We start from the raw sequence: 17,548 nt of genomic DNA, 5'->3' as shown, positions 1-17,548 counted from the left end.
CTTCTTTTCATCTTTCCTGGTAAGGCAAATTGGCCAACCCTGAAGCCCCCCAACTCCAAGACACAGACACCAAAACTGGTGCTTGGCTTGGAATTCTGTTTTGTTTTCATCCTTCTTAAAAATAGGATTCCATTTGTTTAAAGACTTTCCTGACCATGACGACAGAAATTAATGCCTGATACTAAGCTCCCTGAGGGCAGGGTCCCTGCCATTGTCACCCAATGCCTGTAACAGCACTGGCCACAGTCAGACTACACACTCACACACACACACTCTCTCTCTCTCTCACACACAAACACACACACACACATATATTATATATATATATATATATATATATTTGGTTAAATAGAACCATAATGTGTTGATGGAGGAAGACTCACAAGCTGTTGGCCCCAACTATTCCACAAGATTGCCCTCTCCAGAAAAATCTAAGAGGAAGCAGATCCGTTGCTGGCTGACCCCTCCCAGATCTGGCTACCTCATGAGATTTGTTTGGGTTGGAGCTGAGTTTCTTCAATAAAGCCGAGTTTCATTCATTGCAGCCCAGGTGCTCCTGGGTGGGAGTGAAGGTGCAGAAGATGTGCTGAGGCATTGTCTGCCCAGCATGGAGGAGGGCGGGGGGAGGGGGTGTGGCAGGGGCTGTTACTCAGAGCCGGGCTGAGGCTGGGCAGCGAGGAAGAGCCAGCCCGCAGCCTGGAAAACAAGTATCCAGCAGGGAGCCCTAGCTCTGCAATAAGGTGTGCTTTTATTTTAAGAAATTATAAAAACAATATATGCGTGCTGTAAAAAATTAAAACAATACAATAATCACCATCATCAAATCACCATCATTATAGTGATGTACAAAGAAATCACCAACATCAAAGTCGGAACTGAAAGCCTTCTCCCAATCCCACATCCCAGAAATAGCCACTATTAAATTTGGTGTGTATCCTTCAAGGGTTTTTCAATGCCCATATAATTACCCATATACGATATATATTTTAAAATGAAAATGAATAACATCATATATGTTATTCTGCCCCTCCATTTCTGCACTTACAATGTTGCTGACATATTTCCATGACAATATATGTGAGATCTATCTCATTCTTTTTAGTGGCTGTTTGTTCAACCCCCTCTTCTATTGATAGGCATTTAGAAACTTTCTGAATTTTCATTATTACAAACAATTCTCAATTAACATGGTCATGCTTGCATTTTTGCCCATTAATTTATGCTTCCTTTATTCTAAACCCTGTTCATTCTTGCTGCTATGCTGAATCTAAGGATTGGGAAGACTCAGCCCTGGCTCTGAAGGGGGGCACAGGCCAGTGAGAAAGAGAGGGTGCACAGACATGACTGTAGCACAGGGAGGGACACAGTGCCAGAGGGGTCACGTTGGTGGAAGGACCATGGATGCTGCTGGAGGGGAGAGAGAGAGAGAAGCAAGGAAGCCCTAACATCTAAGGGCTTAAAGCATCTGAGCTGGGTCGAAAACAGGGAGCATTCCTGTTCCTGGTGATGCTGGGGGTAAGAGTGTCCTGTAGGTTAAAGAAAAACGTAGAGGCAGGGAAGCCTGGAGGGTGTTGAGCACACAGCAGCTGGCCCAGCAGACTTGTGGGATCACTTGGGAACCCTTTCAGCAACATTTAAATGCCCATTGTATGCCTGGCACTGGATGGGATGGGGGAAATGATGAGAGCACAGGGAACCTGGACCAGAGCAATGGGAGGTGGGTCCAGAAGGGCAGTTCTGATGTGGTTGATGGGAGGCCTTCAATAGCAGTTTCAGACTCCATACTTATGTGTCCCAACAACTTTGTCTTTTTTACACCATAAAATAGCCATCATCATGGCTGCTGGCGATGTTCCCTGGGCTGGACAGCAGGGAAGTGTAGCCTCAGGAAGATTATCAAATGGGATTGGTGGTAAAGTCCTGAGCTGGGGCTCAGGTATGTTGGAGCCTCAGTTCCTTCATCTGTAAACTGGATCAGCAATGCTTCTCTCTGCTTGCCTCCTTCTACCATCAAGAGGTGCCATGATGATTAATAGAAACTAGGAAAAGCTCAGACACCTGAAGAAGGTGGTTGTTGCATCTCAGCCTCATCAGGAGCACCCAGTAGAAGACCCCAGTTGGCCTTGTGGACACAGCACCACTTCTAAACAAACTGTGCAAGCATGCCTTGCACCAGGAAATGGTCCAGTTGAGGCAGACTTAAGAAACACATTCTAGGATGTGTTAGAGCAGAGGCTTCGGGTCTACCCAGGGATGAACCAGGTGCCAGAAGCATCTCTTCACTCGCATCCTCCGTGCCCACCCAGACCCAGTGATACTGGGGCAGACAGGCAGGCTGGTCTCTCCCATCAATACAGCCTCTCCAATGCACCAGAATGACATGCCACTGGAGTCCCTCGTGGCTGTCCCCGCCACCTAGGTCAGCATCTGCTCAGCAAATGTTTGATGACTGAACAAATGAATGAATGTCCCACTGCTGGAGGGTGGGCAGCTTGAACAGTAACCTGCAGAGATACCCAGGGGACCCTGCAGTCCCAGGGGCTGTGAAGGAGAAAGATTGAGGAGGGCATGCTGAGGGTTTTATTTCAAGCATGGAACCCTCCGCTCCAGTAACAGGTTTCACACCGAAGAGACGGAACACTTTCAACTCTTTTGCACCATAGAATTGCTTTGGTCTTCGGTCTATTAAGACAGAGATTTTTCAGAGACATGGCCCAAATCACTCAAAGGCAGGGGGTGGTTGGGGAACAGCGTAGTGGAGAAACCAAGGAAGCCCTTCTCAAGAGAAAGAAAAAAGAACAAATTTGAGGACATTTCCTTCACTGGGATTTAAGCCAGGGATGGCAAATAGATTCATTTTGTATGACAGTTCTGCGCGGCTGGTGGTGGCTGCCACGGCACTGTGCTGAGAAAGACTCTGAGGCGCCACTCAGCTCATCAAGAAAGGGCTCTATGATTGACTAGGAATGCTTGTTGTGGGCACAGAATTGGAAGAGGCTGCAGGGACACAAGCCACATAACAGCAAAATAGCAATGGCCTCCCCACGCGGCTCTAGTAAGGAATAAAATTTAGAACAATGAAGTCACTCTGGAAGCCAGACTGTGGATCAAGTATTTTGTTTTGTTTTGTTCTCCATGTAAAAATAAGGCCCAGAGAGTGCCCACCCCAACCAAGCCCAGGGCCAAACTCTCTGAAGCAAGTCACCAACGTGTGCCACTGCTCAGGGTGGGAGAACCCCCAGAAGGTTTCTGTCGCTCATCACCCTTTTCAACCACTACGCCCTCTGCTGCCGACCTTAGGCATCTGGGAAAAAAGAAGCCAGGCTGCCCGGCTCAGTTTCTCTCCTCACCTGTGTGGAGGGGGTTTCCCTCTGGGCCTGCAACACCCACAGAGGCCTGAACAGAGAGAGAGGAATGACAGTGGCCAGGTGCTTCTTGGAAGCTAGGCAGAGGCATCTGACAGAGAAACAATGTGAAGAGGTTTTTAATGCTTTTATTTTGAAACTTAGAGCCAACTCCAGCTCTTCCATGAATTCACAGTGAGTTTACAATGGCCATGGGGGGAGGGTCTATTTTACTCCAGTTTTGTTTTGTTCTGTTCGTTTGTTTGTTACCAGGTGCAGGTCCAAAGCTGGAATAGTTGGTGATCAGTTGACCAATGGTCAGTTGAATCCCTCCAAGGCAGAAGCTCCGCTGCCCCAGCCGGGGTGGGGATGAGAATGCTTGTAATTGTGAAGGAAGGAAGAGGTTCTGAGGACAGCCTGCCTGGCTGAAAGCCCACCTGGTGGAGAGTCTTTCTCTTCAGTAAATTCACATCATGGGTTCTGCAGACACTTTTAGCATTGACCTGTTAATGGGATGAGACCCTGGGAAAAAGGAGGAAAGACAAGAACATCTTCTAACGGGAGTCTTGAAATCTTGGATCTTGGGGTCAAACAACCCATTTGGAGACTGGGTTTGTGAAGCAGCAAGAGGCAAAGTACAGAGTGGCAGAGGCTCTCAGGGTTGCCGGGGCTATTTGAAAATGTTCAACAAAGGTATCATAAGAGCACTATGTCTTCTTTCCTTGAAAATCAGTTTTCCTGAAACCGAAAGTAGGCTAGTGAGACCTGCAGCATGCATGTCAGGACCGAGGGCAGACCAGCACTATTCCAGGAAGCTCTGGGGGCTGGTCTTGGACAGGTAGGGATGGCAGAGTTGGATTCATGAGCCACAGACAAGTCTGAGAGCCAGCCACTGGTAAGTGGTCGGGATGCCACTTCTACCACCAAAGGTCACTGATCTTCCCGCATGGGACTTGGAAAAGCTGGGGGATATCTCCATGCTTGGTTGTTGGAAGGCACCTGGCAACTGCTGGGAGCTGGGTGATCTATCCCCTGCAGGCTCTTAGAAACAATTCTCAAGTCATCCCTGTCATCTGTACCCAGGAACTCTCGAGATGGTCCCCATCCCGCCACTTCTTAGGGACAGCTTGGCTCCCTAGATCTCTAATATACATCATCTCACTCTGTCCTGGGTCTAGACAATGAGGGAGGCATTCAAAGAGTAGGTGTGACTGCTGCCTGAGCATGGGCTTCCCCAAATCTCAGAGCTACTTGGTAAATTAAAATCCAGTCTTGTTAAAAGGCCTTGGTATTTGGGGGTTAGAGCAGGAAGTTGAATGCCATGGGCAAGACTTGTTTAAGATGAATCTGCAGACCAGTGGCTGGGAACCTCCCTCTCCCACCAGGAGGCAATAGCCTCCTCTCTGCCTTAGCAGTCCTCCCTCCTAAGGGAGACAGACATCTATGCCCCTTGCAAGAAAGAGCGCTTCCAGAAAGAAAAGCTTCCAATTGGGTTGGTCACTGCTTGTGAAAGGCTAAATGCAGGACAATCGTGATTGGGTAGCTAGAAATTTCCTCCTTTGTCCTGAAGCAGTTAATCACCAGGGTGGTCACAGTGGCAGGTACGACAGGTTGGGCAGGCATCCAGCCACTCTGGGATCTGGGAGGTCTTGGCATTAAAACCATCTTGTAGCTAAAGATTTCATGACATGGGAAAATGGTCCCAAACTACTAAATGGGAAAAGAGGGCTGTAAAACACTGTGTAGAATAGGATCCCAATTTGAAAATACACATAAGACATACTTGGAAGAATAACAACAAGGTCTTGTGATGACAGGTCTTATTATTTTGTTCTTTCTGTTTATTTAAATTTTCTATTTTTGTCTACAATAAAAATGCCTGGCTTTTATTATAGGATTTTTAAGAAATTACTTTTCTCTGTTAAAAGGGGGAAATGGCCAATATCTGAGCACAGCTTTAAGAATAAGATGAATTCCTTCCCTATCCTGGATGCCACCCAAATGCAGTAATTCTTCACTCAAGATGTTTAATTATGCAAACTGTGTTGCTACCCTTTTCCTTTTATAAGAAAGGGCAAATAGCCAGAGAAGCTGTGAATGTTGCCACTTTAGCAAAAAGTGGAGAGCATTTTATTTGAAGCCAGCTTCTGGGGCTTGTCCTGGGCTGACTACAGTCTGCCTGATTGGTCAGGCCCCCTCCCTTTGTCCAGGTTCTGGCACCACCCGTGCACCCTGGCAGGGCTCTGCCGTCCCGAGAATGCCCCTGCCAGCTCACGGGGGAGGCAGCAGTGAGGTTTTATAGACAAAGATCATCCTTCCCAGGAGAATTTGTGCTAACCAAGACTGATGTCAAATGGCTTCTTGGTTGACTAGAAAGTTCAGTCCACACTTACTTTGTCTTCTGAGCTTTGCGGGTAGCTGGTATGGGGCCAGACAATGAGGAAGAAAAAACACAGGGAGGGAGAGGAGGCCTGAGGGGATATGGGGGTTGGTCATCCACCCATCCGATGACACTGCTGAGTGGCCCTTTTTGTGCTGGGCTCTGTGCCAGGCACCATTAGTGCAAAGGTAGGGAGTGAGGGTGTCCTCTGGCATTTAGGATGCAGTGTGGGTGGGGGTGGGGGATGGTCTGCAGAAGGCGCGACTCACCCTAGCTGAGAAAGCAAGCCGGCATCCTGGAGGAGGAGACTTCTACAGCCTGGATGGCAAAGAGCTGGTGAAGCCAAGGACAAGTAGGAAAGGAGCGAGAAGAGGATGTCAGGCAGAGGGGACAGCCTGAGCAAAGACCTAGGGGTGAGAGAGACGGCGGGACATTCAGAACAGTGGTGAGGGGTGAGGCCAGCAGAAGCAGGGTGAAGGCTTTATCTAGAGGGCAATGGGGAGCCAAGGAGGGCATGTGAGCACAGGAGTCAGACTGCTGTCTTTAGAAGAGTCCTCAGGCTACAGTGATCTTTCTGCAATGAGAAGGAAAAAGAGGGTATGGGAGGCAAAGAATGGTGGCAGAGACCTGTCCTCTAGGGCTCTGGCAGCCTGTGGGTGGCTCTCAGAGTCAGGCTGTGCAGTTCAGTAGGGAGGTGGGGAGACGGTGCCCCCTGCAGGTACCCTGGTTGCAGTCCTCACTTGTGAGCCTGGGTCATTTGCATCTGCACAGTGAAGGTAAAAGTACTCTGAAAGGGCTGTTGAAGCTGCTGGAAGGGGAAACGGAGAGGCAAGCTGTCTGGAAACAGGTATATTCTGTGCCAGACTTGGTCCCTGGGGACCCAGCACACCACCAGTCACTGGTGGGCATTTCTGAACTGCTGTTTGGTGACGAAAAGGGTGGCAGCCCCAGCCTACCACAGATTAGATATGTGACAAACAACAGGACATTTCAGAAGGCCACAACATTCTCATGATAAAAAAAAAAAAGTTTCAAGTTCCTGGGAGGCACAATTGGCCAGGATGGAAGCACACTGACCTGGCGCTCATGGGCTCGTCACTGTGTGGTCCCCGCGGATAGCCTGCAGCGACAGCTCGTACCCAAGGAACATGGCCGCACTCATGGGGAAGCCCCGCACCGCGTTCACAGTGATGCCTCTGAAAAACACCTTTGCACAGGGGCCAGGTTATTGCAGGGGACTGACCCACACCCTCTGCAGGGCCACCAAGGAGGGGCAGAGAATAGCTAGTGGTGCTGCCTACCCAGGCCTGGTCCCCCACCAGAGCCCAAAGGACCTGTGCAGGCAGAGACCACACAGGGAAGTCCCAGTCATGCCCTGCCCTGACCCGCGTCATGCCTGGTGGTGCTTTTCCTCCCAGACCCTGATACACATGCACTAAATACTATAGGTAAGCTGTTGGGCCAGGCAAACACCTACATACGCTTTTTAAATTGCCCTCTCTCTCCCTCTCTTTCTTCTTCTCTCACATGTACACACACACACACACACACACACTCTCTCTCTCTCTCTCTCTCCTCGGGAATCTAGAAGCCCTGAGTAGACAGAGCACCCAGCCATGCCCAATCCCTGTAGCAGGGGCTTCACAGGACATCCCAAAAGTGGCAGAGAACAGAACTCGAGCTGTGCTTAAGACTCTGCAGACATGGGGTTGAGGCATGGCTTTGCCATTGAGTCACTTGGGCCAATGGCAAACTCTCTAGAACTCAATTTTCCCGACTGTAAGAGGGGGGGTAATAATAGAATTGACCTGATAAGAATGTTGGAGGGACTAAATGAGATGAGGCTTTTCATGCACTTGCACGGTGCCTGGCATACAGTACAAGCATGTATTAACTGCTGATTATCGTCATCACCCTCCTTGTTTTTATCAATAGTCTATCACCTAATAGGGAGTAGGACTCAACCTCCATCACTAGGATGCATGCTCAGGAAGAATGGCCTGTGCTGATGAGCTGATGAACTCCGCCTTTGCTACTCCATGACACCTGTATTTGTCTTCCATCCCTAGGGAGTATTATGTGATGCTTCCCAAACACTGCCTATGATCTTCCTTTCCTCCCTCAATCTTCTTGCTTGGTGTTGTGTGTCGGCTCATAAATGTGATGGGATTCCAACTCTCAAGCAGTTATAACCCATTAGCAGAGACAAGGCCCCTTCAGGAACAATGACAACATGACCCAGAAAATGATGAGAGCAGACAAAAACTTTGGAGAGGGGGATTGTGGGGAGGAGCTGGCCTTTAATGCATCCTCTGGTAAGAAACGACCACCTAAAAGCAAGTTCCCACACAAATGTAAATGACTTGAGAACTGTCAGGCACAGATAGAAACCTACTCTGATTCCTGCATAATTTTCTAAGTTTAAGAAACAGAAGTGGTCATTTTGTAAAGGTAGAAACCAACCCTTTTCATTTCCCCAGTTTCCTCAGTCTCTGGGCACTGTGGTATCAGAGTTGGTGCAGGCCTCTGTCACTGACTAGGATATCAGGTGGCCTTCCTTCAGGAGAGGTGCCAGCACCTCGCAGCAGCCTCCAGGGTGCAACATGTCCCTGGGAAAGGGGCTGATGGACAAGGATCCCTAGAGATGAACAAGTGGCTCAGCCAAGCCCTCGAGCTGTTCAGTCAGGGTGTAAGTGAGATCCTGGTAATATTAACACTCTTCTCTAATGTCTAACCTTTCTGGAATTCCACAGGCTCATCCAGAGTGACTGAATAACAGCCAGGAACTGGGTCAAACTCTGAGAGGAAAATTCCATGCCGGTGCCCACAGAAGTTCCCCTGTGGGTCTGGGCTTGGCTCTGCTCTGCAAGGCGGAGGCAGCCAGGGCCCAGCTTGGAGTGTGAGCCTTCTGTCCCACAGCCCCGGGCCCTGCAGGAGCTGTGGGCCACTTCAGACCAGCAGACAGCTCACCCTCCAGCAGCTGTGGCCTGCTCTGCTGCAGAGCCCACAGAAGGCAAACAAAATGCAGACCTGCCAGCTTTTACCCAGAGCTTTCAGAGCATATGACCTCCAGACCGAGTCCCCCCTCACTCCCACCCTACAAAGCCTCAATGTCTCCCTATGGCCTAGGGTCACTCTTTCCTGGCTTGCAACGACCCACATGCTCTCCCTTGCACTTTCTCTGGACGGCCTCTCACAGCTGACACTCTGGGAAGGTTAACAGCCTGTCATTCCCTTAAGGGGCCAGCCTTTTTCCTCCACTGGGCCTCTTCTGGTCCCCTCTGCCTGGAGTGCTTCCCAGGCCTGGCTTGCAGCCTGGCAGTGTCCCCATGGCCACCCCCAGGTGGATGATGGCCCCTCACCTTCTGTGTACTTGGTATCTCCCCATCACAGCACTCCTCACACTGTTCTCCAAGTGTCACTGACTTATCTGTCAGGAAGGACAGACAACAGAGGTGGGGGTGGGATTAGCAATCACAATCAGGGCAGTGAATGCAGGGCTGTGTGGGTGGTTTGCCTCTGAGACCCCAGCACCTGCGAGCGCTTCGCCCAGAGTAGACCTTCCATAAACACATCAATTGAATCAGTGAATGGATGGATGGATGAGTAAATGAATGAATGAATAAATGAATTTTGGACGTGAAAAAGGAAGAGCGTCTGAACTGAAAGAGTCCTGGTGCCTGCAGTTCAGGTTTCCTGGAGTGACAGGAAGGCTCCAGATTCCCCAGGGACAGCAACCCAGGGCAGCTGGCCCCGGTGCCTCCAGAAGCTGTCTACCTACAAATGCCCCCTCTGTCTGCCATTCAGCCTCATCTCACTGCCACAGCCCCTCCACAGCAGCTGCTTCCATGGAGCCAAGATTACCAAGGTGCTCACCAGCCTGGTTATTTCAGATGGCAACTCTCCAAGTCAGAGTTATGGTCCATGTAGCCCAAGACGACCCTAACAGTGGGCAGAGAATGGCTCCAAAACTACCAGACTTTCCTTCTGTTTCTACTTGGGGATGCCTCGACAAGTCCATGGACTGTTGATTTTCCCCACCACAAAGGCTGCACCACTGATCATCCCTAAGTTGGTTACAAAGAGCTACTCAAATTGGTCACCATCGTCATTATTAATGCCTTTCTAATTCTTTCCTCTCACAAACTTCTTCCTCCATAGCAAGGTGAACAGATTGGAATGATGATGGGCTTTGGGCCTTGCACTCTGTCTCTGCGAGCCACAGTCAAGAATGCTTGGGGAGGGGTGCTCCATTCAGCCAGAGCCCAAGCCAGCTGGGAACTGGAGCCACCCCTGGGGCACTGGAGGAATCCTCTCTACCTTCTCCTTCTGCGGCTGCCAGAAAACTGCCTTTGAGACAACCTGATTGTTTTAGATGGTGTGATTATTTTTGTTTATGTTACTATTTATGTTCATAAGTAAACAGTCACATATACAAGCATACATAGATATGTACATACACATATATTCTTTTATACACTGTAAATGTTTTTGAAATGTATCACAAGAAACTTTACGGTAATTGCCTTTGAGCGAGGACAGGGACCACAGGCAGGGCATCGAGACAGTATATCCTCATGTAGTTTTGGAAGCTTCCTATGTTCATACATTACCAATTTTTGACTGATTAATACAAATTTTAAACAATTAACCTTGAACCGTCTAATCATGCAGCGGTTACTCAAGCTGAGTATTATTATCTTGACTTAAAACCTGTCTCTGAACCAACAGTGAGGACCAAACGCTATCGAGATTAAGAAACCAATCGTCTGACCTCAGCTGACTTCCAGGACTTCATTTTTTTAAAAGAGCACAGTAATTTTCAGAGGAAATAATATCAGCAATATATTTTGCCTCTACAGACTTTTTACGAATTATGACACATTAATATTTGGGGAAGTAGACAAAAACATCTCAAATAAAAATGAATCATCCACTTGAAACACTTTTATATCCCTCTATACTCATTGGCTGAATCACAAACTGTATTTCTGCTAAAAAAAAAAAAAAAAAAAAAGAAGAAAAAAAAGATACAAAAGACAATTGAGGCCGCACCAGGGCTGGGCTTCACCCTTCTGTCAGAGCAGCTCTTGTTAAAAATTTAAAAAAGGAATTTAAAATAATGAGAATAGGAAAGCTTTGAGTTTATCCATCCTTAAAACATAAAGACAGAACTCAAGTTTCCTCCGTATCACATCTTCTTATACTAACCAGGATCCAGCTTCTCCCCACATGCTATGATATCCTGCTCTTCATTCCCAGGGCACCACTAGGGTCTTGCTTAATGGGTAGTGACCAAAGGTGGATGCAACATTCCAGCTGTAATCTGGTCAGGGCAGAGGCCTCCACCTCCCTTATTCTACCCACTATACTTCTATTAATGCAAACTTCGGACAGGTCTACCTGTTCGCTCACTGCCAACATTAGCTGATCAGAGCATGGGCTTTTTCTCTTTTGTTTACTGCTCTGTCCCCAGCTCCTAGAACTGTGCCTACCACATACTAGGTGCTCTAAAAATAAGCATTTGAAAACTAAAGCCCTTAGGCATTTTTCCCTAGAAGCCTTATCAAATCGGATTGCCCCATCCTCTACAGAGATGATTGATCCATGATTGAATACTAAGGGCTGGACTTCACAGTGACTTCTGGTAGTTCTGTCTTTTAGATGTGGCCCTCTGATCTAGCTTTTGGATCTTGTCCCTCTCATGTGGCATGTTAGTTATTTACCTCAACTCTGGGTCATCCAACTCTGGATCTTTCCCAAGTTGGGGGAGAGAGTAAAACAGGACCTCAGAAAACTTGGTGTAAGAGGCAGAGAAGGGGCAGTATAGAAATAGCTGTTGCCCGTGGTGGTGTGTGAGAAGCGCCTTGAGAGAGGTACAGGAGAAGCAAGCCAAGGACATGGATCCTGGGAATGGCAGCGGACTGCACTGGGCCTGGAAGGATGGGGCGGATTCATCTGGCAGGGCCTGGGGTGGGGCAGCCATGTGAGAAAAGACTCAGAGCTCCAAGGTAATACCGGTGCTAAAAAAGTCAACACTGATAATACTAATGCAAATGAGAAATGGTTAACTCTTCCCTATGGGTTACATATTGAATGGAGTGCTTTTTGTATTAACCCACAAATGCCCCGCCCTTCATGGAAGGGATGATCATTCTGGGAGAAACTGAGGCCCTGAGACATGAAGCTGCTTGCTTGGATCCTGCCAGCTCACAGTAGCTACATCTGACTTTGAACCTATGTCTGCTGACTCTAAGAGCCACACCAAGAAAGCAAGGAGCCCATGCAAGCAAGAGCCAGCAGGATAGTTCCTGCTGAGGGTGATGAATCTGTTTATTACCTTGGACATCAGACATGGAAGTCTGGTCTATCCTGGGGCAGCACCTTTTCAGGTGGTGGGAAGGGGTGTGTGTTAGGTTAAGCTCTTGAGCTGTAGGAAGAACAGAGGAGACACAGCCCAGGTAAATGTGTCGGAGGCTGCCTCCTCAGCCGCGACCAGAGGTCTCGGGTCAGGGCTCAGGTGGGAGAGCAGAAGACAGTTCACAGGGCCTGGAGCTGGTGAGATGAGCTGACTGAGGACAGGAAGGAGGCAAGGCAGCTCTGGCACTTCCCACTGGGAGGAGGAGTAGGGAAGGCACTGAGCCATGAGTGAGGAAGGGCTGCCCAACCTATCTTGATGAGAAGGCAAAATGCGGAGACAGACAGACATGGACCAGGCCCAGGCGCCACCATGGACCAGCTGTGTGGCTGCGGCAGCTTACCAGCCCTCTCTGAACCTCTGTCAGGTCACATACCTATCTCCTCCACTGGCCATGTGAAAAGACCACCCAGGTGAAGTGCTTGACAAAGCACCCACTTGTGGCACCTGATACATAATCACCAGCAGCCCCCTGGTCTCCTGATTCCCTTCTCTATAGTCCCACATCCCCCTAAATGTGTGAACCACCTTCTAGGGACTGACACTGACCCCGCAGGCCTGCTGTGGGCTTACTTTAAGACCTTCCTTCTGGTAACTCTGGGAGATACAGTCCAGGACACCTTTATATTTGTTTAAATAAACCCCATCAGCTTGGAGTCGACTTTTCACGACATCCATAGGAGTCGCTGTCCCCCAAGAAATTGCTCCTGCAAAGAGAAAGAAACAGGTGTCAGGGGCTAGCTCCTTAGGATCTGGAGGGGCCTGGTTCCTTGCGGATTTCTACCATTTAGAGATTCATTAAGCTGGGAGAAGGGACAGAGCTCAGGCTTAGAACCTGCAAAGTTTGTTTCTGATTCTCCCTCGCCACTTGCTGTGAGACTTGGCAGAAGTTTCCTCCCTTCTCTAAGCCTTGGGCTTCTCATCTGTAAAATGGAGTGGCAGTACCTATCTTTATGGGGCTGTTTTGAGGACCAAATGAATTGATGAACGTGAAGCATTGAGCACAGTGCCAGTCCACAGCCAGTGCTCGAGACGTGGCAGTATTTATTAGCAGTTTTTATTGGAGAAAGAGTAACAGGCTCCACAGGTACTGGGCAGCACCTTCCCAGGGCACCAGAAGAGAGCCCAGGGTGAGGCATGAGGCTGAAGGTTTGCAGCTCACTGAGGGCAGGATTTACTCTAAACACAGAGAAGCTAAACAAACACAGGCAGACAGGCTGCTCACAAAGGAAGGGCCAGCCTGGGGGTTGCAAAAAGAGAGCAGGGACAGCTTTTTGAAAAATCTCTTTTCTTTTTCAAGTATGTGGAATAGAAGCCTTGGGATCACGTGCCACTAGGTCATCCTCATGGGATATGCTCAGGTAAGGAACTCTAGGAAAACAATGCCAGGTTATTATAGAAACACAGAAATTGGTACATTCCTAGATGGGGAGAGAAAAACAAATTGATGTTAAAGTCCAGGGCAACTGGTTTGCATGGTTTTGTAATTGCTGCCCAGTAGCTCTCAAAGGAGACCTTAGACTGCCCTTGGCCCTCGGCCTATCCTGGCCTCTGGTCCCCTCAGCCTCCTGCCCTTGGTCCTCCAGAAGCCTCTCTAAACCTGTGCCTTCTGCCAGGACAATGGGGCCACTTCCCCAGGTGCTGCCCTGGTGCACTCCCTTGTCCCTCAGCCCATGGGTGAGAGCATCACAAAGCGGGATTTGCCTGCCAGGCCATTCACACCTGCTCTCCGCAAAAGTGAGAGCAAATGGGGCCTTGCCGTCCTCTCTGCCAGTCGGTACTGACTGAGCTCTTACTAGGAGCTGGGCATGAGCACAGGCACCTGGGGGCCAGAATGTGAAACTGTAGTTAGGTGGCTAAGACATGAGCTTCGTTATATGTTTGCTATGAGCTGACAGCATGGCAAACTGTGATGATGAGGAGGAGAAAGAGAGGGAGGAGGAGCAGGAGGAGGAGGAGGATGATTCATGATTTTCTTCTTTCTGTTAGATCTTTCCCATCACATCAAACATGTCATGATGTCAGCCTTCTTAAAAAGTATCCTCTCTTGGCTTCCAAGGGCCCTTCTGGCTATGGCTCTGTTTCTCTGTTCCTCATTACAGCATAGCAGAACCCTCAGAAGAGTTGTGTATACTTGGGTGCACCAATATCCTTCATCCCATTCTTTCTTTATCCCACTTCATCAGGTTTTTACACCCTTCTCTCCATCAAATGGCCCTTGCCAAAATCCCCAGTGGCCTCCACGTTGTTAAATTCAGGAGGTGGTGAGTAGCAGGTACAAAGGCCCTGTGGTCAGGGAAGGACCAGGCATGGTCAAGTAGCAGCAGAGACCAGTGTGACTGGAGAAAGTGAGGAAGGGGAGAGGAGTAGAAGTGAGGTGGGTGGGGAACAGGGAGCTAGATCACTGAGGGCCTGGAAAACCATTGCAAAGATATCAACTTTTACCTTAAATGAAAGAGGGATGTGGTGCAGGATTCTGAGCAGGGAGGTTAAGCAACAAGTCCATGGTCACAAAATGATGAAGTGTGGATTTGAACTTAAATCTTTCTGGCTGCAGAGTCCCTGCTATACTGTCAGCTCCAGCTGTATGACCTGGGATTGGCTACTTAACATTTCTGGACCTGAGTTTTCTCATCTGTGAAATGGGGAAACCGATTCCTACCTTGTAGAACTAATGGCATCCTTACATCACAAAGATTGCATTTAATAAACTGAACCATGATAATGGATTTCCTTTCCAAAGCTTAGTAATGCCTGACACAAAGTATGTGTTCAAAATATATCTGTTGCCTGAAAGTCAAATGGGAACTGCCATTCTCATAGCTGCACAGGGAAGGGATGAGACTGAGGTGGGAGAGGGCCGGGGACAGAGTAGGTACCTAACAAAGAATTGTTGGGTGAGTACCTAAATGTGTCCTGCCCTCCCCCTGGGCTGAGAAGGGCACGGCAGTTCCCCAGCTGTCCCACTGCTGTGGCCTGCACAGGGGTGTGGCTCCAGCTGCTGCTGCCCTTACCTGCCATGCCGCCCGCCAGCCACACGGCACAGGGACTGGGGCCTGTGCAGGCCTCAGGTGTGATCCACTCACTCAGGAACACGTAGGGGATGAAGTAGAGGCAATAGCCTGGGACATCCCTCAGCAGCATGGCACTGGCCCCCCGGTACAGCCCCACCAGGCCCTCATTCCTCACAATGGTTGTAATGCAGTGCACTGGCCCCTGGTATGCTGGCTGCTCCGCAGGAGCCACTGCCCTGGACTTCAAACCGAGGTTGGCTGCAAAGACAGGGGAGAGAAGGTGGCAAGTGACCCAGGGTGTAAGAGACTGGACATTCCGTGACACTGGAGCCAGCCCAGCCCTTTGACAGTTCCCTCTCATGTAGCCCATCAGCTTTTACCAAATCTGACCTTCTTGGCAGCTCAAACCAGGATACTGAGGTCCCAACAAGAGCCCCTGCCAATATACACAGCCAGACTGGGGACAATCTCAGCCACGTGATAGAACACCAGTTACTTTAGGTCAATACCACTACTTCTTTCGAAGCAAATGTGACTTCAGAATGTCTAGAATCAATTATGACAAGCCACACTAAGCTCTTCTTTGAAGCTAGAAAATCCAACATGCTGTGTGTGTGTGTGTGTGTGTGTGTGTGTGTGTGTATGTGTCTGTGTACACATTTATTTATGCACAGTGTGGCGGAGCAAAATGTATATGAGATTTGGAGCCAGACTGTCCTGGCTGCAAATCCTAGCTCTACCGCTTATTGAAAATAATTTATAAATTATACATAAAATTTAAAATCTATAATTTAATATTTATAATTTTATAAAAATAAAATAAATAATTTTATTAAAATTATTTGGAAATAATTCGAAATTTACCTTGGCAAGGCAGCATTTTCAGCCCATTTCCTTATGTTAAAAGAGGGGGAGCTTGTCATGAGTGCAAATAAGGTAATACATGTACAGTGTTCAGCATGGTGATTTGAACATTGTAGGGGCTTAAAACGTTATCAACTGAGACCAAGGTTGCTGACATGAATTGGTGGCAGGACCCACAGGTTGGAGAGCTGGGTATATTCTCAGTGACTCACTCCAGCCCTGGCCAGGCTGTGCCCTAAACAGTTGTAGGGCAGCACTGGGGCTCTTGGCCCCTCAAAGTCCTGGGACCCAGGGCTGCTATCTTCTTGTCTAACCTCAGTAGTCTATGCTGGCAGCTCAGGGGTTGTTTGTCTCCAGCTTCTTCTATGTGCTTCCAGCTATGGCTGGTGCACATAGCCAGCTGAGACTCTGCCTCTCTCTCATTTGCTACCCATCTCCCACTCTGATGCTTGTCTTCTCTGCTACGGACCCTTCTCTGCTATGGATCCTTCTCTACTATGAGGCTTTGACTCATGACCAGACAGACCTTCCAGACCCAGTGCAGATAAAGTAGGCTCTTGTTCTTGACTTTCCCTTCTCCAGGAAATAACATAATGTGACATGACCAGGAAAGAAATAGAATAAAGTGTGTCTGCGACCACAAGCCTATTTTGCCACCTGAGTTTAATTCTCTGTACAGTGTTCCAATTTGATTTTACACATGCTGGTAAACAGGCAGACAGCTTTCATCATATAGGTCAATGTCCAAGTCCCCCAAACAGTCCATCTTTATCAGAGGAAAGGTTAGAAGCATTTGGCTTCATGACTCCACAGTCTAGAGATTGGAGAATAAAGTGTAATCTGTACTTTAACTCATCCCAGAAGCAGGTGAGGTTGAGGGGGTGGTTTCTGCGTGCCTGGGAAGTATGCTTGAACAAACCCATGCTGTATTTTCCATCTTCCAGTGGGGAAGGGAGTAAATCCCTGCCATATCCATTAGGCCAACTTCAGTGTGGGCAGGAGATGGAGCCAACTTCTTCCACAGTGGAACCCATAGGAGGTGAGCCGGGGTGGTAGCCACCTTTGGGGGCACAAGACCCCTCTGAGCAAGATCAGACATGATGGACTTTGAAAGCCCACTGAGAGATCACTAGGCACCCCTTCCTCTTCCAGACCCATGGTGCTACTGCCTGGTTCATCTGGAGAAATTCTGCCGTTAGACAGAATAGATGTCATTGTCCCAATGTATAAATTTTGCCTGAACTGCTTTCATCTCCAGGCAAAACTGACTTGACCCAGGAGTCAAGGTTTTCATGAAGCAACTATGGGTAGTGGCTTTCAGGAGTTACTGATTGAGGGAGAGGATCTTGATAACATTCTGCTTGTTTGAAAGTACAGATGGGAAAACACTCACCAAACCTCCAACTGGCCTTGTCAACAAAAATCCTGTACTGTTTTCCTTTTCCCTGCAGAGTAAGCAATAAGGAAATTCTCTCTCATTCTCCCAGGTTTGCCACATAACCAATCTAGATTTTATTGCTTTGGAATT

At 48.6% G+C, this 17,548-nt stretch overlaps 1 protein-coding gene across 13 annotated transcripts in view; it reads right to left on the bottom strand.

Annotated features, from left to right (window-relative positions):
• The window catches only part of SLC25A48 (solute carrier family 25 member 48), a 66,054-nt gene that overhangs the window by 13,786 nt on the left and 34,720 nt on the right, over positions 1 to 17,548 (bottom strand). For 3 of the 13 annotated variants that reach the window (XR_010157326.1, XR_010157327.1, XM_016953867.4), the window contains exons 5-7: positions 15,157 to 15,414; positions 6,802 to 6,931; positions 5,994 to 6,131 (exon numbers count right to left, since the gene is read on the bottom strand). The exons of 1 other annotated variant lie outside the window; for it this stretch is intronic. Coding sequence is in view for 7 of the 12 variants with exons in the window: in XM_016953867.4 (XP_016809356.3) it covers positions 5,994 to 6,131; positions 6,802 to 6,931; positions 15,157 to 15,414 (526 nt within the window). In the remaining 5 variants the exon portion in view is untranslated. 9 more of the 13 variants (XR_010157328.1, XM_009449699.4, XM_009449697.5 and 6 more) reach the window with 9 other exon arrangements.

The sequence above is a fragment of the Pan troglodytes genome, chromosome 4, assembly GCF_028858775.2.
Source record: "Pan troglodytes isolate AG18354 chromosome 4, NHGRI_mPanTro3-v2.0_pri, whole genome shotgun sequence".
NCBI classification, from domain to species: domain Eukaryota; kingdom Metazoa; phylum Chordata; class Mammalia; order Primates; family Hominidae; genus Pan; species Pan troglodytes.
This window is presented reverse-complemented; position numbering and strand designations above follow the sequence as displayed.